This window comes from Neoarius graeffei, chromosome 10 (assembly GCF_027579695.1).
Source record: "Neoarius graeffei isolate fNeoGra1 chromosome 10, fNeoGra1.pri, whole genome shotgun sequence".
In the NCBI taxonomy this organism is placed as follows: Eukaryota; Metazoa; Chordata; class Actinopteri; order Siluriformes; family Ariidae; genus Neoarius; species Neoarius graeffei.
The window spans coordinates 87,825,346-87,850,890 of record NC_083578.1 but is presented as its reverse complement, the minus strand read 5'-3'; the positions used below and the strand labels follow the sequence as shown (position 1 = coordinate 87,850,890).

The window sequence follows — 25,545 nt, the reverse complement described above, 5'->3', positions numbered from 1 at the left end:
CACCTGTTTCCGGCTGAGCGCCATGGCCATGGACTTGGAGGTGCTGATCCTCATCCCAGCCGCTTCGCACTCGGCTGCAAACCGTCCCAGCGCATGCTGTAAGTCACAGATTGATGAAGCCAACAGGACCACATCATCCGCAAAAAGCAGAGACGTGATCCTGATTCCACCAAACCAGACACCCTCCGCCCCTTGACTGTGCCTAGAAATTCTGTCCATAAAAGTTATGAACAGAACCGGTGACAAAGGACAGCCTTGGCAGAGTCCAACATGCACCGGGAACGAGTCTGACTTACTGCCGGCAATGCGAACCAAACTCCTGCTCCGGTCATGCAGGGACCCAATGGCCTGCAGTAGTGGGCCCTGAACCCCATACTCCCAAAGCACCCCCCACAGGGCACCATGAGGGACACGGTCGTAAGCCTTCTCCAGGTCCACAAAACACATGTAGACCGATTGGGCAAACTCCCATGCACCCTCCAGTACCCTTGCAAGGGTAAAGAGCTGGTCCAGTGTTCCACGACCAGGACAAAAACTGCATTGTTCTTCCTGAATCCAAGGTTCAACTATCGACCGGACTGTCCTCTCCAGCACCCCAGCATAGGCTTTCCCAGGGAGGCTGAGAAGTGTGATCCCCCTATAGTTGGAACACACTCTCCGGTCCCCCTTTTTAAAAAGGGGGACCACCACCCCAGTCTGCCAATCCAGAGGCACTGTCCCCAACCTCCACACAATGTTGAAGAGGTGTGTCAGCCAAGACAGCCCAACAACATCCAGTGCCTTCAGGAACTCAGGACGAATGTCATCCACCCCCGTAGCCAGGCCACCGAGGAGCTTTTTAACCACCTCGGCAACCTCAGCCCCTGTGATAGGAGAGTCCTCCCAAGCACCCTCAGACTCTGCGTCCTCCTCAGACAACATGAAGGTTGGATTGAGGTGATCCTCAGTATTCCTTCCACTGTTGGATAATGTCCCTAGTTGAGGTCAACAGCACTCCATCCTCACTGTAAACAGTAGGGACAGAGCATTGTTTTCCTTTCCTGAGCCACAGGACAGTTTGCCAGAATCTCTTCAAGGCCGACCAAAAGAAACTTTCCATGGACTCTCCGAACTCTTCCCACACCCAAGTTTTTGCTTCAGTGACTGCCAGAGCTGTATTCCGCTTGGCCCGTCAGTATCTGTCAGCTGCCTCTGGAGACCCACAGGCTAACCAAGCCCAATAGGACTCCTTCTTCAGCTTGACGGCTCCCCTCACCACAGGATTACCGCCACGACAGGCACCAACAATTTTGCAGCCACAGCTCTGCATGGCTGCCTCAGCAATGGAGATGCGGAACATGGTCCACTCGGACTCAATGTCCCCATCCTCCCCCAGTATGCACTTGAAGCTCTGCTGGATGTGACAGTGAATATCCGCCAGACGGGAGCTTCCGCCAGACGTTCCCAGCATACCCTCACTACTTGTTTGAACCTGCCCAGTCTGTCCGGCCTCCTCCCCCACCATTTGATCCAGCTCGCCACCAGGTAGTGATCAGTTGACAGCTCTGCTCCTCTCTTCACCCGAGTGTCCAAGAAATATGGTCGCAGATCAGATGAAACAACTACAAAGTCAATCATCAATCTGCGGCCTAGGGTGTTCTCGTGCCACGTACACTTATGGACACCCTTATGCTCGAACATGGTGTTCGTTATGGCCAAACGGTGCATGGCACAAAAGTCCAACAACTGAACACCACTCGGGTTCAGATCAGGCAGGCCGTTCCTCCCAATCACACCCCTCCAGGTCTCACTGTTATTGCCCACATGAGCATTGAAGTCCCCCAGTAAAATAATGGAGTCCCCTCATGGTGCACTGTCTAGCACCCCACTCAAGGACTCCAAGAAGGCCGGGTACTCCGAACTACCATTTGGCGCATAAGCGCAAATGATAATCAGCGACCGTTCCCCAACCCGAAGGCGCAGGGAAACGACCCTCTCATTCACTGGGGAGAACTCTGATGTTAGCGCGCCAAACTGGGGGGCTACCAATAGCCCCACCCCTGCCGGTGCCGCTCACCCTTGGCAACTCCAGAATAGAAGAGAGTCCAACCTCTCTCCAGGAAATTGGTTCTGGAGCCCAAGCTATGCGTTGAGATGAGCCCAACTATATCTAGTCGGTACCGCTCAACCTCCCGCACAAGCTCAGGCTCCTTTCCCACCAGAGTGGTGACATTCCATGTCCCAAAAGCCAGTTTTGTCAGCTGGGGATCAGTACGCCAGGGCCTCTGCCTTTGGCTGCCACCCGATCCACAATGCACCGGACCCTTACGGCACCTCCTGCGGGTGGTGGGTCCACAGGAGAGTGGCTCCGTGTTGCTCATTCAGGTTTCTATAGTAACAGCTCGTTAATGTGTATAATTGTTGAGCTGGTGAAGTTTTCTGTCACATTTCTGGAAGGAGTCTCCAGCGTCAGCACTTCGTAACAGTCAGAAGTAAAGCTGTAACTTTTCTGACACAGTTGAGGAGTTTATACTTTATGGTTTATCGGTAACATGACAAGCTGCATTTTGTTCTTGTTGTTATTAATTATTAACTGCTCAGAGAACGACTTTATAGCTGCTATAACATCCACGATAACTTGTCTCTCTGATGTTCTACAACATTAAATGTAACTATAAAAGGATAAAAAGTATGATGTGTCCTGTTGGATTGGACTGAATTTAAAAGAAAGAAGACAGTGAGGTCGAAAGAGACATAAAGTCTAAGCAGTGAGACAGCACCGTGTGTGTGTGTGTGTGTGTGTGTGTTTATGTGAGAGATTCCTAACTGAGCTGCGCATTATCACAATAAAACCGGAGCACACTGGAGCCGCGCACTATTCATGTTGTGTGTGTTGTGTGTGTGTGTGTGTGTGTGTGTAGACAATGATGAATGACCTGCCATACTGTTAGCATCCAAATATCATTTTACAGGATGTGTGTGTCTCTCTCTCTCTCTCTGTCTCTCTCTCTCTCTCTCTCTCTCTCTCTCTTTCTTTCATTTTAGTTCAAAAGTTCATACAAATAACAGCTTCATGTAACAAAGTTAGTAATTAAAGTTATTAAGAGCGAAAGACAACTAATGACAGCAGATGGAAAGGGAAAGGGGGAATGCTGCGCCACAGTGCCAGGATTCACGGTTGGATCCTCCGACTGTTTGTGCGGAATTCCAAAAGTTGTCCCTGTCTCTGTGTGGGTTTCTTCCAGGTTCTCCAGTTTCCTCCAGGTTTGTCGTACTCGAGTCCAGGATTTGTGCCCTAATTTTAACGACTCGTGACTTGCCTTGGACTTCAGCACTGATGACTCGGACTTGGACTCATAAATTGGAAACGAGGACTCGGATTTTTTCTTTATTTTTTGTAACATGCTATAATAATTTGGCATAAGATATTTATATCTACATTCATTTCTATACTAATTTTGTGCAAAAGAATTTCATACGTCATGTTCAGGAACAAACTAACGCTAACAGCACTAAAATGCCTGGAGAGACGCCCCTAGGATTGTCCGCTTTGCTTCTACAGACTTCTCTTGCAGTGGGAAAAAAATGCACTGCTATGTGTTCCATATGTAGAAGAACTATCGAGGAGACGACGGGGACAACCTCGAACTTCAATCGTCATTTGGTAAGACTCCACCCAGAGAAGGAAGTGACATGCTATGTTCATTGCCCTGTTGATAGCAGGGCTTGCTGAGCAATGAACTAGTGAGTGTTAACCCTCTCTCATGTTATTTGCCCTGTTGATAGTGGGCGGGGCTTACTGAGCAATGAACAAGCTTTGTATCTGTAGTCTATTAACTAAAATGGAACAGTCGAGCAGGAATGTTAGTCCAACACAGTAGCAGAGACGCTTTCACATAAAGGCAACAACAGACACCGTCAAATGGTGCGGATGGAGTCTTGTTCGTGGACTTGACTCGGATCAATAGTGGACTCGACTCGAAATTTTCTTTAATGACTTGGACTTGACTCAGATTTGAACACTGGGGACTCAAGACTGGACTCGGACTCGAGGTTTAGTGACTCAACTACAACACTGGTTTCCTCCCACCTTCCAAAAACATCCCAGCATGTTGTGTAGATTGGCTACATTAAATTTCCCCTCGGTGTAAATGAGAGAGTGTTTCCTGAAATTCACTGGAGTCCCATTCCCAGTGTATTCCAGTCTCATCCCCTATGTTCCCAAGAGAAACTCTTGATCCACTGAAACCCTGAACAGGACAAAGCACTTACTCATAGTGAGTGAGTGAGTGTAAAATATGTCTCATTGGTTGTCTCTATGACTACGGCAGAAAGTCACAAATTTCTCTGGAAGCTTTATTTCATTTTTTTCCTCAAGTACGTTCCAGAGCCTCTCCTGAAATTCCAGTGTGATGCTGCAATTTTCCAGCTGGATTTCTAAAGTCTAGTTCTGAAATAACTCCTTCACAAAAGGTGTGTGTGTGTGTGTGTACCTGGGAGGAGTCGTGGTTGAAGATGATGGCACTGAGGTCTCCACAGTTGTAGTGTGTGATGAGGTCCTCGGTGGTGAAGGGACCCTGAACACTTCCCTCACGCACACCTTCATGCTGCCGCAGCGTCTGATTCAGCGCAAACAGAACCTAGACACACACACATTAATACAGTACTGGAGGAGGAAGTGGTGGAGGCATTATGTTTTGATTTGTCCGTCTGCGTGTCCATCTGAGATCCTCATTAGTGCAATATCTGAAGAATAACTGTTTGAAGGTTTGATTAGATTTTGGATTTAATCCAGTCAGGGTTATGGTCACAGCAAGGTCAAATGTCTGAAATAGTTTTTCTTTAAAAGTTTGGAAATATTTTAAGGGTATTTCAGTTGCAGGATAAGCGGCTATAGATAATGGATGGATGGATGGATGGATGGATGGATGGTATTTCAGTTGTACACGTTAATAACAAAATGGACAAGACTTGTTGGAGGTGGCAGCATTGAGTTCTATTTGTTTTTAAATCATTCTCTTCAAGAGTCTCTCTCTCTCTCTAGTTTTGAATTTATGGGCCTCACTAAAATAAAGTGTAAACCCTCTTCAGAGAGGGTTTATAAGCAGGGGGAGCATAAGCACTAGCACACTCACAATAATACACAAACACGCATGCACACGAGCACAAGTAGTGGTGGTGGTAGTGGTGGTGATAGAGGGAGTAGTGGTGGTGATAGTGCTAATGATAATAGTGGTGGTGTAGACTGTGGTGTTCACCACCAGTGAACACCAATGGTGGTGATAACTCTTGTGGTAAAAGTGTGGTGTTAGTAGGAGTGGTGGTGTAGGTAGTGGTGGTGGTGATGGTGGTGATGGTGGGAGTGTTGGTGGTGATAGTAGGAGTGGTGGTGTAGATGGTGGTTGTGGTGTAGGTGGTGATGGTGGGAGTGGTGGTGTAGGTGATGATGGTGGGAGTGGTGGTGTAGGTGGTGGTGATGGTGGGAATGGTGGTGTAGGTAGTGGTGATGGTGGGAGTGGTGGTATAGGTGGTGATGGTGGGAGTGTTGGTGTTGATAGTAGTAGTGGTGGTGTAGATGGTGGTGATGGTGGTAGTGTAGGTGATGGGAGTGGTGGTGTAGGTGGTGGTGATGGTGGGAATGGTGGTGTAGGAGGTGATGGTGGTAGTGTAGGTGATGGTGGGAGTGGTGGTGTAGGTGGTGGGAATGGTGGTGTAGGTAGTGGTGGTGTAGGGAGTGGTGGTGTAGGGAGTGGTGGTGTTGGTGGTGGTGATGGTGGGAGTGGTGGTGTAGACGGTGGTGATGGTGGGAGTGGTGGTGTAGGTGGTGGTGATGATGGGAGTGATGGTGTAGGTAGTGGTGGTAAGCTGCAGCACAGATAATCATTGACTGTCCTAAACCAAGAACAACATGACCTGCATGAAAATGTGCAAATTTGACCGGGAAACTTCTCGGTTCAAATTCACTTGGTTGGATCAGTTTTGTTGAGAACAGAAACATTCTAGCCCTTGGCTTGGTGTGCGTGATATAATGTGGCCCTTGGGGGAAAACTAATTGGGGAATTACTTTCCTCACCCGTCAGTCTCAAAACTACTGAGAGCAAAATCCAATCCATCCTGGTGTCCAGTTTTTCCAAAAGTTTTGTTGTTGTTGTTGTTGTTTGGAACAAATGCTTTGCATCACTTAGGAATGAGACAGAACTTTGTTTGAGTCGTAGAATTATTACGGTCTGAGCGTTGCATTACGTTCTGCTACTGCCACTTTGTTTTGTTTTATTTTTTTCAGTGTAATCCCTGCCTTAATCTTGTACTGTAATCTGTTCTATTCAGATCTAATATATTCTATTCTTTACTGTACAAGATTAATTCTATTGCTCAATTCTATTATACACTATACAACTCTGATCCATTACATTCTAAACAACTTTTATTTTATTCTACACAACTCAAGTCTAATCCACTCTACTGTATTGTATTCTGTTCTATTCTGTGCTGTTTAGATCTAATCTACTGTATTCTATACACATTTTTCCATTTTATACTATCCATCCATCCATCCATTATCTGTAGCCGCTTATCCAGTCCTACACGGTCGCAGGCAAGCTGGAGCCTATCCCAGCTGACTATGGGTGAAAGGCGGGGTACACCCTGGACAAGTCGCCAGGTCATCACAGGGCTGACACATAGACACAGACAACCATTCACACTCACATTCACACCTACGGTCAATTTAGAGTCACCAGTTAACCTAACCTGCATGTCTTTGGACTGTGGGGGAAACCGGAGCACCCGGAGGAAACCCATGCGGACATGGGGAGAACATGCAAACTCCACACAGAAAGGCCCTCGCCGGCCACGGGGCTCGAACCCAGGACCTTCTTGCTGTGAGGCGACAGCGCTAACCACTACACCACCGTGCCGCCCCGATTTTATACTATACAATTTTTAAAATTGTGTGTGTGTGTGTGCAGTTAGAAGTGGGAGGTTGGAGGGGATTATTTATTTTGTGACGCACATTAGAGGGACTGCATGTCGAACCCCACAGCCATGCCCAACTCTGCCAGACCCACAATCCCAAAATGAGCCTTGCTCACACCATCAGAAGTTCACCTTCCTCGTGCTCCTTCTCTCTTCTTGCCCTGTTCATGTCCCACTAACCGCCCCCTTCCCAACATCATACCCCTCCTGCCCCTGCTGGCTGCATCACCATCAATATCGCGTGTGTTGTTTTATTGACTTCTTTCTTCTCCAACTGTGTTGTTGTGTGGTTAGAGCGTCGGTGCAGATGTGGATGGTTTAACCCAGGTGGCATCATGCCACGCTTTTCATTCCACACGCACAGCTTTGAACCCTCTCAACATCTCACTCCTCTTCACATCACATCCATTAACCATTTAATCATCTCACTCCTCTTCACATCACATCCATTAACCATTTAATCATCTCACTCCTCTTCACTTCACATCCATTAACCATTTAATCATCTCACTCCTCTTCACTTCACATCCGTTAACCCTTTAAACATCTCGCTCCTCTTCACTTCACATCCATTAACCATTTAATCATCTCACTCCACTTCACATCCGTTAACCCTTTAAACATCTCACTCCTCTTCACTTCACATCCATTAACCATTTAATCATCTCACTCCTCTTCACTTCACATCCATTAACCATTTAATCATCTCACTCCACTTCACATCCGTTAACCCTTTAATCATCTCACTCCTCTTCACTTCACATCCATTAACCATTTAATCATCTCACTCCTCTTCACTTCACATCCATTAACCATTTAATCATCTCACTCCTCTTCACTTCACATCCATTAACCATTTAATCATCTCACTCCTCTTCACTTCACATCCGTTAACCATTTAATCATCTCACTCCTCTTCACTTCACATCCGTTAACCATTTAATCATCTCACTCCTCTTCACTTCACATCCATTAACCATTTAATCATCTCACTCCTCTTCACATCACATCCATTAACCATTTAATCATCTCACTCCTCTTCACATCACATCCATTAACCATTTAATCATCTCACTCCTCTTCACTTCACATCCATTAACCATTTAATCATCTCACTCCTCTTCACTTCACATCCATTAACCATTTAATCATCTCACTCCTCTTCACTTCACATCCATTAACCATTTAATCATCTCACTCCTCTTCACATCACATCCATTAACCATTTAATCATCTCACTCCTCTTCACTTCACATCCATTAACCATTTAATCATCTCACTCCTCTTCACTTCACATCCATTAACCATTTAATCATCTCACTCCTCTTCACTTCACATCCATTAACCATTTAATCATCTCACTCCACTTCACATCCGTTAACCCTTTAAACATCTCACTCCTCTTCACTTCACATCCATTAACCATTTAATCATCTCACTCCTCTTCACTTCACATCCATTAACCATTTAATCATCTCACTCCACTTCACATCCGTTAACCCTTTAATCATCTCACTCCTCTTCACTTCACATCCATTAACCATTTAATCATCTCACTCCTCTTCACTTCACATCCATTAACCATTTAATCATCTCACTCCTCTTCACTTCACATCCATTAACCATTTAATCATCTCACTCCTCTTCACTTCACATCCGTTAACCATTTAATCATCTCACTCCTCTTCACTTCACATCCGTTAACCATTTAATCATCTCACTCCTCTTCACTTCACATCCATTAACCATTTAATCATCTCACTCCTCTTCACATCACATCCATTAACCATTTAATCATCTCACTCCTCTTCACATCACATCCATTAACCATTTAATCATCTCACTCCTCTTCACTTCACATCCATTAACCATTTAATCATCTCACTCCTCTTCACTTCACATCCATTAACCATTTAATCATCTCACTCCTCTTCACTTCACATCCATTAACCATTTAATCATCTCACTCCTCTTCACTTCACATCCATTAACCATTTAATCATCTCACTCCTCTTCACTTCACATCCATTAACCATTTAATCATCTCACTCCTCTTCACTTCACATCCATTAACCATTTAATCATCTCACTCCTCTTCACTTCACATCCATTAACCATTTAATCATCTCACTCCTCTTCACTTCACATCCATTAACCCTTTAAACATCTCGCTCCTCTTCACTTCACATCCATTAACCATTTAATCATCTCACTCCTCTTCACTTCACATCCATTAACCCTTTAAACATCTCACTCCTCTTCACATCACTTTAAACATCTCACTCCTCTTCACTTCACATCCATTAAACATCTCACTCACTCTCTTTCTTTGTCCCTATAACTCTCATTTTATCTCTCTTTCTTTGTGTGTGTGTGTTCAGGCTGTCAGTACGCCCTCACTGTTGTCCTGTTTAGGGTGTGTTAGTGAGCTCAGTCCAGCTCAAAACACTTCCATATGATCACCGCTGTCTCCTTCAATTTCCCATAATCCTCCAGCACACAAGGAATGGGACATGAGATGAAACCCAGGCGAACCTGTCTCCTCTGGGTACATCTCAGACTCTCATTTCTGCACTCCCATACTTTCCCTCGCTCTTTTTTTTTTTAAACTCACCTCTGTGATGCCGCAAAATCGAGGCCGAAACTGTAAAAATGCCATTAAATGCTTTTCCAAGTGCGTTCCACTGCCAGATATTTTTACAGGCTGCTGGCATGTGGGTTCGCCTCACTGAAGGTGAGCGATGTTTGCGTCTGATAGGGGTTTGGCGTGCTGAAGAGCTGAGCACGTCCTTGGCGAGTTCACTGCCCAAAACATACAACTGTAAACCTTTCTGTGGTCTCTGTTTCACCCTGACACATCCTCAGTGCTGCGCCTTGACTGGGCGTGTTTCACTTTTGCTCCATTTCAGATGTCTCTTACGTCTCAGTCGATTTATTTCACTTTCAGCTCACGATGGATTTATTAGTGTGACTGTAAAGCAGGAGTCAAATTATAACAAAGAATTCAATGGGAATTATAAGGAGACTATAAGGTCGTGCATTTAAAGAACAAAACCTTGGATATTTTTCTTTTTTCTACCCTTTGTTTTTTCTGTTCGTGATTGTATGGTTTGATGTTTGTTTGAATGTTTTGTCCGCCGGTTGTGGCATAGCACCAGATCCAGTTTTGGGCGTCGGTTCCCTTCAGGCCTAGTGATGCCTGTGCCCCTCGTTATGGACTGCAGTGAGCTCGTTGCTCTTTTTAACATCGGGGTTATCCAGCACTCTGTGAGGCGGTGCTTCCATGCTTGGTGTGGTGTTCCAAGCGTTGTTACCCATTGGCGATGTTCGGTGTTCCGAGCAATGGTGGCTGTGCAGGTGGTGTGGGACATCCCTTTGTGCGCCCCTTTTGGTGGAATTGTGGGCAGCGATGCCACTGGAATTACATCCTGATCCTCTTTTGGTGGGCTTTTCCTTTCCTTTTTAATTTGTGTGAATGGTTGTTTGTCTCTATGTGTCAGCCCTGCGATGACCTGGCAACTTGTCCAGGGTGTACCCCGCCTCTCGCCCATAGTCAGCTGGGATAGGCTCCAGCTTGCCTGCGACCCTGTCGGACAGGATAAGCGGCTACATGGATGGATGGATGGATGTGCGTGTGTGTGTGTGGGGGGGTCCATCGTCGTCCGTCCACAATTTACAAAAATCGCTACTCCTCCTACAGGATTGATCAGATTTCAATCAAACTCACATACTATGTTCCCCAGCTGGATGTGCATTACATTTTTGTCAAGATGGTGGTGCCACCTGTCATATTTACGATTTTATGGGCGTCTGAAATTTTTGGTTGACTCGTCACATTAAACACTACTCTTGGTAAACTGCTGGGACGTTTTTACTCACTACGTTTACATGCACATAGAGAGAATCGAATTTCTGCCGTTGCTCAACTGAGATCGAAGTTCAAAATGCCATGTATACACCTTAATTCGGCTGAAATTGAACCGAACTTGATTTCTCGGAATCGAGCTACACGACCTAGTTTATGCGATTTCTGCCGAGCTACTTTGTGCATGTATACCCTATCGAGCTAGTTGTCGAGCTACTTCCGGAAGTGACGAGTGACGAGACCACAAGCGGGAAACACAACAGCCTCGGTCGGCATGACAACAGTAGTAGCGAGCAGCAGAAGAGGTCAGGAGGAACAAACAAAGAAGAGAAAATGGCGATGTAGAGCTCCCTGAAGTGTGGGTGGAGCACAGAGGACGGCAGGACAAAGCTTCTGGTACTAATAGGCTTTTTATTGTCAGACTTTTCAGTTTAACAGCCTACTTTTATTCTTGAGAGAAAAACACACACACGCGCGCACGCGCTGTGTTCTAGTCCCGGGATGAGCTCTCCCCTCTGCTCTCCCTCTGCCTCCTTAAATAGGGCGCGGTTACTGGGAAGACACACAAACACAGGTTAATTACCGTCAGGTGAAGTGATTCTGCCACTCACCTTCCCTGGCTCCGCCCTCCTGTCACAGACCGGCGCTTGACCACGCCCCCACTGCCACAGGCAAGCAGAAACGTGCACTTCTGGAGCAATGAGGAGACAGAGTTCATGCTCATTCAGCTTAAGGAGTTGAATATATTAAAATTCATGGACGGGAGAAAAACGCGCAATGGAGAACACGGAACTGATAACTTTGTTTACACTCTTGAATAGCTCTTCTTCATGACGACAACCGGAAGTGTACCAACACGATGGGGCGTGTTGCACCACCTGTGGCTCGGGTGCACAATGGACCTCGCACAATAGCCCGATTTCATTGTGTGCATGTAGGATTGGATTTCTCTGGCACCCTGCTGGGACCTTCAGCTCGATTACCGACAGCAGCTCGATTTGGATGTGCATGTAAACGTAGTCACTGAAACTCACCCAAAGACTCTAAAGACATATTCCAACAAGAATTGTTTACCAGGTGGCGCCACCTGCCATGGATGCAGCTACACAGGGGTCATGTGCAATTTCCTGAAAATCGCTCCTCCTCCTACAGGATTGATCAGATTTCAAACTCATACACAACAACAGTGGCGGGTATGAGCTCCAGCCTCATGGAAGCGATTTTTTTTTTTTTACAGTTAATCAACAAGTGCAAGCACTGGGAAGCAAACAAGAGCCAAAACCAGGCAATGGACTGAAACCAGATTCGGAAAAACAAGACTCGGACTTGCTGCTACCAAAGCACGAATAAACTTCACCATAAGACAGGCAAAGCAGAGTGTGAGTGGAGAAATTAAAAATGTACTAAACACAGAACAGGTGAACACCTTAGGAAAACAAGCCAGTGACAGGACGAGGGGTGGAGACCGGCCCAAAGAGGTTACTATCACAGGGAAAACTTTATTTATTTTTTTCTCAATGCAGAGAAACATGTCGAAGTTCTCATCTGTGGGAACTGTACGCATGTTACAGATGTGCTGGACAGGATTTAGTTTCAGAAATGCTCGAGTATGCGTTTAAGGAGGGTGATTTTATTTGTTAAACTGAGTTCGAAGGTCAAATGCAATTTTTTTTTAACGTACAACTCAGGAAACCGTCTTTATTTTCTCTCTCTATCTATCTCTCATTTTTCTTCAACACTCACATGTATTTTCTGGTTTTCCGGAAATGTGTAGAAGATGGAAAAACCTCATCTCATCTCATCTCATCTCATTTCATTTCATTCCCCTGATCTCTCCCCTTCCTCAGCACACACATCTCTCTCTCTCTCTCTCTCTCTCTCTCTCTCTATTTACTTGCAGTATGCTACCTGTCTCAGTCATTCTTTGGTGCATAAAAGCCAGAAAAAGAGAAAAAAAAATAAACAGAAAGTGAAAATGTGCCTGCCATGATGAAGAAGTGAAAAAGTGAGCATAACAATGGGGGGAATGAGGGATGAAGGCAGAGAGCAAACAGAAGAAAAAAGAGGAGAGGAGCGTTGCTCAGGAGAGAGGATGGAGGTCAAACAAGACTCGACATCCTGAATGCCACCAGGTTCAAGCAAACATGGCTGAAAAAGAGCTGTTATTAAAGTGTGTGTGTGGGGGGGGGGCGGCCGTATTCAGGAGGTAGAATGAGAATGTAAAACTTTTGGCACGTCCTAACAAAGCCACAGTGCTGTCCTTGAATCTGATTGGTCAGAAAGTGTTGATTAATTTCCGATAACAAAAGCTCTAACAGTAGTTCTCTCTCTCTCTCAGCATAGTGTTTACTCTGCTTTCACTCTCCTCTCCTCCTTGTTTTCCTGTACTCCTCTTCGCTTCCTGACGTGTGTGTGTGTGTGTGTGTGTGTGTGTGTGTGTGTGTACACTCATCATGGTTCAGTTACCCAGAGCAGTATAAGTCAAAACCACAATTTCATGGTAATTCACCAGCATAAATGTCCAATTCCACCCCACCCCCACCCCACGCATGTACACACACACACACACACACACACACACAGCAGATCGGACGCACACACTGCTTTCAAGGCAATCACAGATTGCATGAGACACAGGTCCCTCTCTGTGTCTCTCTGTCTGTGTCTGTACCTTTCTAGTGTCTCTTGCTCTCACTTAGGTCTCTCTCTACCTCGCTCTGGTGTGTCTCTCGCTCTCGTCTCCATCTCTCTCGGGTGTCTCCCTCTACTGTTACGCTCACTCATCTCACTCCCTCACTGGTGTCTCTTTAGTGTCTCTCTGCATCTGGCTCTTGCAAGTTTCTTTCTACCATCTGTCTAGTGTCTCTCTCTAGCGTCACTCTTTCTCTAGTCTCTCTCTCGTATATCTTTAGTGTGTCTCTTCCTCTAATGTCTCTCTCTAGTGTCACTGGTTCTCTAGTGTCTCTCTTTCTCTAATGTCTTTCTGTCCAGTGTCTCTCTCTAGTATCACTCTCTCTCTAGTGTCTCTCTCTCCAGTGTCTTTCCCTCTAGTGTCTCTCTAGTGTGTGTCTTTCTGTAATGTCTCTTTAGTACGTCTCTCTGTCTAGTGTCTCTCTCTCTAGTGTCTGTTTAGTGTCTCTCTCTCTCAGGTATCGCTCTTCTTCTAGTCACTCTCTACTCTCTCACTAGTTTCACTCTCTCTCTCTCTCTCTCTCTCTCTCTCTGGTGTCTCCCTGCATCTGTCTCTCTTGAGTTTTTCTCTACTATCTCTCCAGTGTTTGTCTAGTGTCTTTCACTCTAGTGTCTCTCTCTCTCTCTCTCTCTCTCTCTCTCTCTCTCTCTCTCGTGTCATCCTTTCTCTAGTGTCTCTCTAGTGTCTTTCTCTAATGTTGCTCTTTCTCTAGTGTCTCTCTAGTGTTGTTGTTTCTCTAGTGTCTCTCTCTCAGGTCCCTCTCCATGTCTTTCTCTGCATCTGTCTCTCTCGAGTGTCTTTCTACTATCTCTCCAGCGTCTCTCGAATGTCTAGAGGTAATTATGAAACATTGTAACCGTTGTGTGAAAAAGGAATAAACCGCTTCAGGACGTGCTGTTACAGAAAAATAATCGACTATAGGGTGGTGGCAGTAACTCCGCTTCATCACACCACTCTGTTGTCTATTAGTTTCCTATAAGGTCATGATTTAATATATTTAATTTTAAGTTTTCCATTTTAACCCAACAATCGTCTTTTCTACGGTCAAAAAATACATTTAAAAAGTATTAAAATGGACTGTGACAGTGATCTAGCTGCAGCGTGAACATCTGGCAATGATGTCAGATTTTATGTCTTTGTGATCGGAAAACGTCAAGCCACCACAGAGCTTCTCTCCTCCGTCTGTCCATCGTCCACATGCAGGGAACGCAGGAAAGATTCTAACGGAGGACTGAGACGTAGAGAGTGAGAATCACAAACAGATGAAGGCCAGAGATGTTCATCAGCGTCCACAACGTCCTATCATGTGTCCACAGACACACACACGCATGAAGGGATGGAGAAAGCAAGTGAGAACAAGGAAGAAGATAAAGTGAGTGGTGGAGTAAGAGAAGGAAAACACTGGAGGAAATAAAACTGAGTGAGAGACGAAGCATGCAGAGGGATGACAGGATGGATGGAGAGACAAAAGCAGAAAAACTTTTAGAGCCAAGTTGGAAGAGATGAATGGATAGAGACCGTGGGTGCATATGAGAGAGAGAGAGAGAGAGAGAGAGAGAGAGAGAGAGAGAGAGAGAGAGAGAGAATGGGCTGGTCTTAATCAGCAAGAATGATTTAATCCAAGGACCTGGCTCACGGTCTTTCAAGCTGTTTCTGTCTCTCTCTCTCTCCGCCTGTGTATCTCTCTTTCTGTCTGTTTTTCTCTCTAATGTCTTTGTCTGTCTCTATCTGTGTCTCTGTCTCTCTCTCTCACTGTCAGTCTTTCTCTCTCTCTCTCTCTCTCTCTCTCCTGTTGCTATCTGTGTCTGTCTCTCCATTGTCTGTTTAGTATCTCTCGCTTTCTAGTGTTTCTCCCTATGTATGTTTTTCTCTGGTGTCTCTCTTTCGCTAATGTCTCTCTCTACTGTCTCTGTTTTCTCTAGTCTATCTCTCTCTCTCTCCCTCTCTAGTGTCTCTATCTACGTATGTATTTCTCTAGTCTCTCTCTCTCTACTGTCTCTGTTTTCCTCTAGTCTCTCTCTCTCTCTCTCTCTCTCTCTCTCTCTCTCTCTCACTAGTATCTCTCGTGTCACTATCTATGTATGTTTTTCTCTTGTGTCTCTGTTGCTGACTGTCTTTCTCTCTACTGTCTCCATCTGTGTTTTCTCTAGTCTATCTCTCTCTCTCTCTCTCTCTCTCTCTCTCTCACTAGTATCTCTCCCTCTCTAGTGTCTCTATCTACGTATGTACTTCTCTAGTCTCTCTCTCTCTCTCTGTGTGTGTTTTTCTCTAGTCTCTCTCTCTGTTTTTCTCTAGTCTCTCTCTCTCACTAGTCTCTCTTGTCTCTATCTATGTATATTTTTCTTGTGTCTCTGTTGCTCACGGATGTCTTTTTCTCTACTGTCTATATCTATGTGTTTCTCTCGTGTCACTCCATAGTGTATTTCTTCTCTAGTGTCTCTCTCTCTCCATCTGTGTATCTTTCTCTGTCTGTCTGTCTGTTTTTCTCTCTAATGTCTCCATCTCTCTATGCATTGTCTCTATCTGTGTCTCTGTCTCTCTGTCACTGTCAGTCTTTCTCGCTAATGTCTCTCTTTCTACTGTTGCTATCTGCGAGTCTCTCTCCATTATCTCTTTTTAAGGGCTGGATCCTCTAACTAAAATTCTTGTATCACATTTTTGTTTGTTTTTTGGATGTGTTTTTTGTATTTATTTACTTGCCATAAATGATCTGGTAGTGCTGTTGTATATATGTTAATGTTTGAAATAAAGGTGTTTTGAAAATTCTCCATTGTCTCTGTCTAGTATCTCTATCTCTCTCTAGTCTGTGTGTGTGTTTTTCTCTAGTGTCTCTCTCACTAATGTCTCTCTCTAGAGTCTCTATGTGTGTTTTTCTCTAGCATCTCTCTCTCTCACACACACACACACACACACATCTCTCTCTAGTGTCTCTTTCTATGTATGTTTTTCTCTTGTGTCTCTCTCGCTCAGTAATGTCTCTCTCTACTGTCTCTATCTATACATTTCCCTCTACTGTCACTTCATAGTGCCTTTCTTCTCTAGTGTCTCTCTCTCTGTCTGTGTATCTCTCTCTCTCTGTTTTTCTCTCTAATGTCTCTGTCTCTCTACTGTTGCTACCTGTGTCTCTCTCTCCATTGTCTCTGTCGAGTATCTCTCTTTCTCTCTCTATAGTGTCTCTCTATGTGTGTTTTTCGCTAATATCTCTCTCTACCATCACTATCTGTCGCTCTTTCTCCATTGTCTCTCTCTAGTGTCTCTCTCTATGTGCATTTTTCTCTTGTCTCTCTCTCTCTCGCTAATGTCTCTCTCTACCATCACTATCTGTGACTCTTTCTCCATTGTCTCTCTCTAGTGTTTCTCTGTGTTTTTTCTCTAATGTCTCTCTCTCTCTTGCTAATGTCTCTCTCAATTGTCTCTCTCTATTGTTTCTCTGTGTGTTTTTCTCTAGTCTCTCTCTCTCTCTCTCTCACACACACACTAATGTCTCTCTCTTTCTCTCCTGTCTCTATCCATGACTCTCTCTCTCTAGTGTCACTCCCGAGTGTCTTTCTTCTCTCTCTCTCTCTCTCTCTCTCTCTCTCTCTCTCTCAAATGCCTCTCTCTTTCTCTCTAGTGTCACTCCCGAGTGTCTTTCTTCTCTCTCTCTCTCTCTCTCTCTCTCTCTCTCTCTCGTGTGTGTCTCTCTTTTGTATCCTTTTTACTGTAGTGTTTCTATCTCTCCCTAATTCCTTTCATGGCTCTGTCTCGAGTGTCTTTCTCTACTATCTCTCTCTCTCTCTAGTGCTTTGCTCTAGTGTCTCTCTCGCTAATATTTTTCTACAGTGTCTCTTCTAGTGTCTCTCTCTCTCTCTCTCTCTCTCTCTCTCTCTGTAACACAGTGGGTTTTGAGTGCCTTTTAGGAAGTTAAGAACTCCTACCTACTCTCAAAGACAAAGATTTAATTTTTTAAATGTTTTCTGTTCCTGAGCTTCTCCTGATTCCTAATTTATGTATTAAATAAGGGTTTATCAGAAGGTCATAAGCCGTGAGGCAATTAAAGCACGTATGTGTGTGTGTGTGGGGGGGGGTTTGTTGAGTCGAGTGTGGTTCTACTTTCTCTCAGCATTGTGAGCGTGTGAATCAGTTTGGCTCACACCTCTAAGCTCGTTAATGTCTTCACTATCGTTCCAGAAATCTTTTTGGACAGAGTTTTTGTTATTTTGGCTTTTATTTCCCTCAGCATTTTATTTTTATAGTTCTAATCAGTTCCTTTATGTTTGTGAGTTTGTTTTGTTTTCCCTCTTGGTAGCAGTGCTTGGTTTTCCACATCAACCGACTTCAGCTGCCGTTGTCCGTATTCGTGTTAAAGTTTTCCAGATCCATTGTTTTGTATTCAGTACTTTTTTTTTAATGTTGACCAAAAATCAGATTAGCGAGGGTTTAAAAAAAAAAAAAAACAGACCCTGCTATAATGTCTTTCTCAGGAATGCTTTCTGGGCTGAAGATCCTGCTCACTCATGCTGCACTTGTCCGACTGGATCGGGTCCTGCAGTGCTCCTGGAGTTTTAGAAATGTTGATTGTTTTCCAATAACAGCGTGTTCTAGCATGTTTTATTCCTCTTGCACCACAGCAATTTACAGAAATTTGATTGAAGACACATCGTCTTTGACTGACCTGGGAGCTGGACTTCATTACCCATCAGCCCCTTCAGTCTACTACAGATCACATGGCCCTGGCACATGCTGTCCTGATTGCAATCACCTGTTTTGTGTTTCCCCTTCATTACTCTCCCTGTTTAAGTTCTTATACTGCGTTCTGTTTTATTTGGAAGTCCGAGCTGGGAACGATGTCGTGCTGGAGTTGATGGCATTCCGGTACAAAACCATGGGGGAAAAAAGTGGTCTCTTAATTTTTTCTGTAGCTGAACATGTGCATGGGCGCCGCCAGGGGGGGAAAGGTTAGAACAATTCTAGGGGCCCAGCACTGCCATCGGGCCCTTTAAGGGGCTGATAATATGCTTTTAATGATTTTAATAAGACTTTTGAAATATTCCATCTGGTAAAATGAGCTAATTGAACAAGGTTGTCTATTTCTTGAGTTCTTCAACATATTGTCATTTAACCCTCCCCCTTTTGCGAAATGGTACAGTCCAGTTCTGGTAGAAGCGCGATGTGTTAAATCTGTGTGCTGATCAGTGCAACGCTACTTGCTGCTGTGTCGCGGTGCAGCAGCCAGCCAGCCAGCAGTGGAGTGCGTACAGTCTATGATCGCTAAATATGAAGAGTGGCTGTCAAAAACGTAAAGAAAGGCAGCTGAAAGCTGAGAGGGACCGGAGAGGCAGGCAACTGGTCACTCAGTTTTTCCCAAAGAAAGGTAGCTATCGCTCACATGTGTGTTCAAAATATTAGCGAATGGTAAATGAACAGTATGAACGTGGTTGGATTAGCCTATCAAGAGAACACTTTTACAGTTTGTACAGTGACATTTTTTCCATTTTAATAACTGAACTGACTTGTGTGATAAACAAGATGAACTATTACGTTATGCTGGTGCTAATAACTAGTGTTAATAACCAGTTTCATAACTAATGGGGTGCCCTAAATATGCACAGATTCAGCCTCAGGGGGACCTCCGCCCTACCAAACCACTGAACCCCCCTTTGGAGAAGGAGCTAAGCAGCAATACAACCCATAAATGCTTTAGGATTGAAGTTTTTAATGAGCAAAGTTGGGGGGCCAAAAATTCTAATCTTTCATGGGGCCCAAAATTTCTGGCGGCGCCCCTGAACACGTGTATAATAGGAAAGTATGATTTTTTTCAGATTCATCTTCTCATGTTAGGCAGATCAGGTGAAAATTCAAATTCAATCCAAATTGCTTGAAACGGCTCTCATTGAATTCAGAATTGGATGCAACAGACTTTTTACAGAATTAAAATATGTTTATTCGTTCTTCAGATATTACAAATTAAAGATTGAATAAACAGCTTAATTTTTAGAAAACGGCCGTAATATTCTGTATGAGGATCACATGGTCCAAAATGGGCCTCATTAACCAATGTTTTTCCTTCATAACTTTTTATTTTTAAAGATATTTACATGGAAATTGACAGCACATAGATGGTTGTACAGTATACTGAATACAAAGTTTGCAAAATGAATAAAAAACAATCATGCAAATTAGTACTGATTATGCTAATTAGGTAAAAATGTTAAATTGGTACACTCAATAAAAAATAAAACATTATTTCTAATCCCCTCTTCGTGCTCTGTAGGCCTTTGTATTTCTCAGTAGGGCCTACTAGTGTTTATATGAAAGAATATAAATGATTATTTCGATTAATATTCACAGCTTTCAAGGCGAACCTCAAAAAAACTGTCTGATCCACATCCAATAAACAATTCACATGAACTCAACTGAAATTGACGCTCGCGTTTCTGACTTCCAGTTTTTTAAAATCTCATTCTGACCACTAAGACCTCAATATTTTTAATCAAAAATATAACTCTGGTTATATTCTAAAATTGTTATTTATTCACATGAATCAGTTTGATTTGAAAAAAATAAGTAGGTAAAGCTACGAAAACTCACTTCGAAGTCTTCAGTGAATCATAACATCAAAACTAGCAGACGGAAAATTTTGAATCCTTCATCAGAAACAGTGAGAGTGAGAGAACATCCCTATAAATAAAAGTTATCTGCTTGATATTGACAAGTAATCCAGTGGGAAACTGATCAGGAGAGAGAGAGAGAGCCTGACCGCTTTCCCGTGACTCAAAAAGAAAAGCACCGGCTTTTCTCAACGTCACACAGTACTCTTTTGTACCGACTTCAATCTGCCGTTACTCCCAAAGTACTGAACAGATCTTAACCAGATACATTTCTTTGGAAAGCAGAGATTATAAGCTTTTTAATGATAGAAAATATTCAAGAGTTAAGCAATGACAGATCTGGAAACTTAGATGAGCGTCTGCATGGACAATTTTCACAGCATGCCAGCGAGCGTCTGATACGCCTACACGTGTTAAAGCTTGGAGGTAGCTGGAGTTTTAGGGGAAAGAGTACTAAACTACATTTTTTTGAGTACCTCCAAGTATTTGACACTGAATCAGCAATGTGATTTATAGCATAGAATATAGTGCAAGAGCAATAATATAACAGGTCAGAAAATTCCTACCTAAGAAGCTTCTACAGCAAATAAAACACCGAGATGTGACCGAGATCGTGTTCATGTCTAATAATTTTGTGCCGCGGCATGCGTTTTTCATCACCGATACATCATCACTGGTTGCTTTGCATCATAGGAAACTTTCATAAGCTCGAGTCGAAATTCTGTGTGTGTGTTGCATAAGTAAGAAGTGAATCTCAGCCTATAAACCAGAGAGTGACAGCGTAAACCAACAGCACTGCCTCATCAATTCCCTTGTGGCATCGTGGCCATGTGTTGACTCACAAAGCTGTACTTATGCGTGTGTGTGAGAGAGAAAGAACAGAGAGAGATTTCCTGCATAGGAAAGACACAGTGCTGTCTTGAGCACACTATAAAATGCGCACACACACTGACTCATAACACATAACCACTTGTGGACCACATTGAAGGAAGCCTGTGGGTGGTCACGTCTCACAGCACCACTACAGACGTACACACACACACACACACACACACTGCCAGCGGTGGTCCGGTTTGGCCTTGAATCAGAGCGTTACCACAAAGCTGGCCTGCCCCCCAGTGCCGCTCCCACAGGGACATTTGGGTTTGACCCTCTCTCTTGTCCATCAGTCTAAAACACACACACCACACACACACTCCTGCTGAGCTACACAACCTTGAACCACCGAAAGAGACAAAACACTAACAGCTGGATCAGGGAGATGGCTTCTGAAACTTTTTAATTACAAACCAGTAAAAAAAAAAAAATCATGAATTTTTGTTTTCTATTGACAGGAAATGCTCCAGTTTTATTCCTAAAACATGCTGCATTACGCTGTTATAGGAAAATAATCAGTGATGAGATCATGTGATGTGCTCCCACCCTGAACAGCATATCCTGAAGTGTTTTATTCCTCTTATATTACAGCAAGTTGTCAGTGATGAATGATTACGATTCAATTTCGACTTTACAGTCGCATTAAACATCCATAAAACAAATTACTTCCTGTTCTCACTTTCATTAGAGCAGCTGTAAAGAGTCGCTCCATCACTGGCCTCGCCTTTTCTTTCTTGAGGTTAATAAGACAAAAACAAAAAACAGCTTGTCTGAAAATTACGGAGCTGAGGGAAGGGAAAATATTCTGAGGAAAAAATAACAGAATTGTTGAGATCATATCATAAATTAGTGAGAAAAAATACTCAGATATTCTGAGATTAAAAAGTCATGAATTTAACAACAATCACATGCTTCCTGGCTGCAGTGCATTCTGGGAAATGTAGTTGAAAATCTCTTGGCACTTTATTCTTTATATTGCGCGATTACAAATGAAAGACTGCATTTCCTCTAACTCTCGCTCAGCCGTGGCGTCTGTGGTGTGATGACATTGGGTCAACCAAGCAAAGTGAAGCCATGTAGTTCCTTGGGGAAAAAAAAAAACTGTATTTTTCCGAGGTTTTTTTTTTTCTGTAAATTTGTGACTTTAATCTCAGGATTTGAGTTTTTTTCTTGCAAATTTATGACTAATAATCTCAGAGAATATCCAGATCTTTCTTGGAAATGTTTGACTTTAATCTCAGAAATTTTATTTTATTTTCTCGGAATATTATCTCATTGATCAGCTCCATAATGCACAAAAAAAACTATTTTTCCAAGTTTTCTTTTTCCATAAATTTCTGACTTTGTAATCTCAGAATTTCTGTGGGTTTTTTCCTCACAAATATATGACTTTAATCTCAGAAATTCTGAGGATTTTTTTTTCTCGAATATTACCCCCTCCATCAGCTCCGTAATGCACAAAAACACTATTTTTCCAAGGTTTTTTCCATAAATTTGTCACTTTTTAATCTCTGAGTTTCTGAGTTGTTTTTTTTTTCTCACAAATATATGACTTTAATCTCAGAAGTTCTTAGTTTTTTCTCGGAATATTACCCCCTCCATCAGCTTCATAATGCACAAAAAAATAAAATTTTTCCAAGGTTTTTTTTTTCTTGTTAATTTGTGACTTTTTAATTTCAGAATTTCTATGGGTGTTTTCCCCCCCTCACAAATTCATGGCTTTAATCTCAGGGAATATCAGAGTTTTTTTTTCTCGCAAATTCATGACTTTAATCTCAGGAATTCTGAGTTTTTTATTGGAATATTATCCCCTCCCTAAGCTCCATAATGCAAGATAGATAGATAGATAGATAGATAGATAGATAGATAGATAGATAGATAGATAGATAGATAGATAGATAGATAGATAGATAGATAGATAGATAGATACCGTATATATAATATTTTTCTGCGTCTTTTTCTCACAAATTTATGACTTTAATCTCAGAGAATACCCGGGGATTTTTTTGTAAATTTAAGACTTTAATCTCAGAATTTCTGAGTTTTTTCTCACAAATTTATGACTATAATCTCAGAGAATATCCAAGTCATTTCTTGCAAATGTCTGACTTTAATCTTAGAAATTCTAAGGGTTTTTTTCTCAGAATATTACCCCTCCATCAGCTTCATAATGCACAAAACCCCCCACTATTTTTACAAGTTTTTTTTTCTTATAAATTTGTGATTTTTTTTAATCTCGGAATTTCTGTTTTTTGTGGGGGGGTCCACAAATTCATGACTTTAATCTCAGAAATCCTGAGATTTTTCTTGGAATATTATCCCCTCCCAAACCTCCATAATACAAAAAAAACCCACTATTTGTCTGAGTCTTTTTCTCAGAAATTCATGACTTTAATCTCAGAGAATATCTGAAGGTTTTTTTTTTCTTGTAAATTTATAACTTTAATCTTGGAAATTTTCAGGTTTCTCTCAGAATTTTACCCCCTCCCTCAGACTGAGGTTCAGCTCCATATTTATTTATTTTCTTTTTTTTTTTTTACCTACAGTGGCCCGAATACAGACCCGTCGTACTGGAGACTCCTTCCATAAATCATAATAACCTTCACATCTCCATAACAATTCCACATGCTGTACGAATCCCTGTGAATCAGCTGTTACCATAGAAACAATAACATTACAATGAGCATGTTCGTACAAACCTGTGATTTGTAGCTGCACTACTATCAGAGCTGCTGTTATGGAAAATTAATCAACAGTCCTTTGGTTTGAGCTTTATTTATTAAGACACTGATTTCTCATGTCCATGAACCTGAAAGAAAACACAAAAATCTTCCTCACTTGCAGTCGTCTAGACGTCTTGTCGAGACACCTCTACTGGTTCTAGAGCCGGTGTTCTAGATGAGAACGGAACACTGAAATCTAGGTATCGGTGATTTTTTTTTTCCTACATAATCAAATCAGAGACACAACAAAGCAGGATTTACTGCATTCTTCCTGTGGCTTGTTCCACATCTGCACATGGTCCAGACATCACTGTGGCTTGGACTTGTCAAGAACTTGTGGGATGGGAGCGATATCGATATTCAGATGAAACATTAAACCCAGCAGAACGGTTTCATTACTTATCTCATGAAGGCAAAACACTGGAGAAACCCATCCCTTTTTATTTTCCCTTCAAACAGAGAGATGGAGCCGTACACGAGGTGCTACGCTAACTGTCCGACCCGATATCACCGCGGTTTGAAAAGCATGGCAGTATCTGCTTCACAAGATCAACGCGGACGACGTTAAATCATACATGACAGCGCAGTAGCAGCAGTTCACTTCAGCAGTCGCTCTGTGGTTAAACTTCCATCCTCGTGACCAGAAGGCTGGAAGTTCAAATCCCAGGACTTTTCCCACAGCCCTTAATCCTCATACTTAGAAAATACTCACTCATGCATCTTCTTCCTGGCCAAATTTGAACAGTTCCAGACTATTAGATTTCTTTATTGAGTTCCTGATTGTGCTTTATAGCGCATATGCGTTTTTATCTCCATTATCTGACTTGTGCAGCCTCAATGGCCATCAGTCTCTCTCTCTCTCTCTCTTTTTTTAAATATAAAAGCAATACATGTGCATGACCTCATATTTGGTCAAAAGTAACCAAAGACTTTCTGGAGACTGATAGCGCCTTCTTCCAAGTCCATGAGCTCACAGATGGCCTCAATTGACTAGTATTGCTTTGATTGACAGGGGAAAGTGAGTATGCCCCTCCCACCCAGACACCATGGCCAGTTTTGCTCTCTTCAACTCGTCTGGATTTGAACTTGCAATCTCCAAATCATTTCTATTATTCATTTGTGTTGCATTGTTTTGTCCCCCCCCCCCTTTTTTTCTTAAAGGATGCCAATAATTTTGTATAACCCCGATTCCAAAAAAGTTGGGACAAAGTACAAATTGAAAATAAAAACGGAATGCAATGATGTGGAAGTTTCAAAATTCCATATTTTATTCAGAATAGAACATAGATGACATATCAAATGTTTAAACTGAGAAAATGTATCATTTAAAGAGAAAAATTAGGTGATTTTAAATTTCATGACAACAACACATCTCAAAAAATTTGGGACAAGGCCATGTTTCCCACTGTGAGACATCCCCTTTTCTCTTTACAACAGTCTGTAAACGTCTGGGGACTGAGGAGACAAGTTGCTCAAGTTTAGGGATAGGAATGTTAACCCATTCTTGTCTAATGCAGGATTCTAGTTGCTCAACTGTCTTAGGTCTTTTTTGTCGTATCTTCCGTTTTATGATGCGCCAAATGTTTTCTATGGGTGAAAGATCTGGACTGCAGGCTGGCCAGTTCAGTACCCGGACCCTTCTTCTACGCAGCCATGATGCTGTAATTGATGCAGTATGTGGTTTGGCATTGTCATGTTGGAAAATGCAAGGTCTTCCCTGAAAGAGACGTCGTCTGGATGGGAGCATATGTTGCTCTAGAACCTGGATATACCTTTCAGCATTGATGGTGTCTTTCCAGATGTGTAAGCTGCCCATGCCACACTCACACTAATGCAACCCCATAC

General features: G+C 42.9%; 1 protein-coding gene across 2 annotated transcripts in view; it reads right to left on the bottom strand.

Annotated features, from left to right (window-relative positions):
* trabd2b (TraB domain containing 2B) overlaps positions 1-25,545 on the bottom strand; it is a 142,690-nt gene that overhangs the window by 37,460 nt on the left and 79,685 nt on the right. Inside the window, exon 3 of one of the 2 annotated variants that reach the window (XM_060932542.1) lies at positions 4,473-4,619. The exons of the other annotated variant lie outside the window; for it this stretch is intronic. Within the exon in view, the coding sequence (XP_060788525.1) occupies positions 4,473-4,619 (147 nt within the window). The remainder of the gene's footprint in view (positions 1-4,472; positions 4,620-25,545) is intronic. 2 annotated transcript variants of the gene reach the window in all.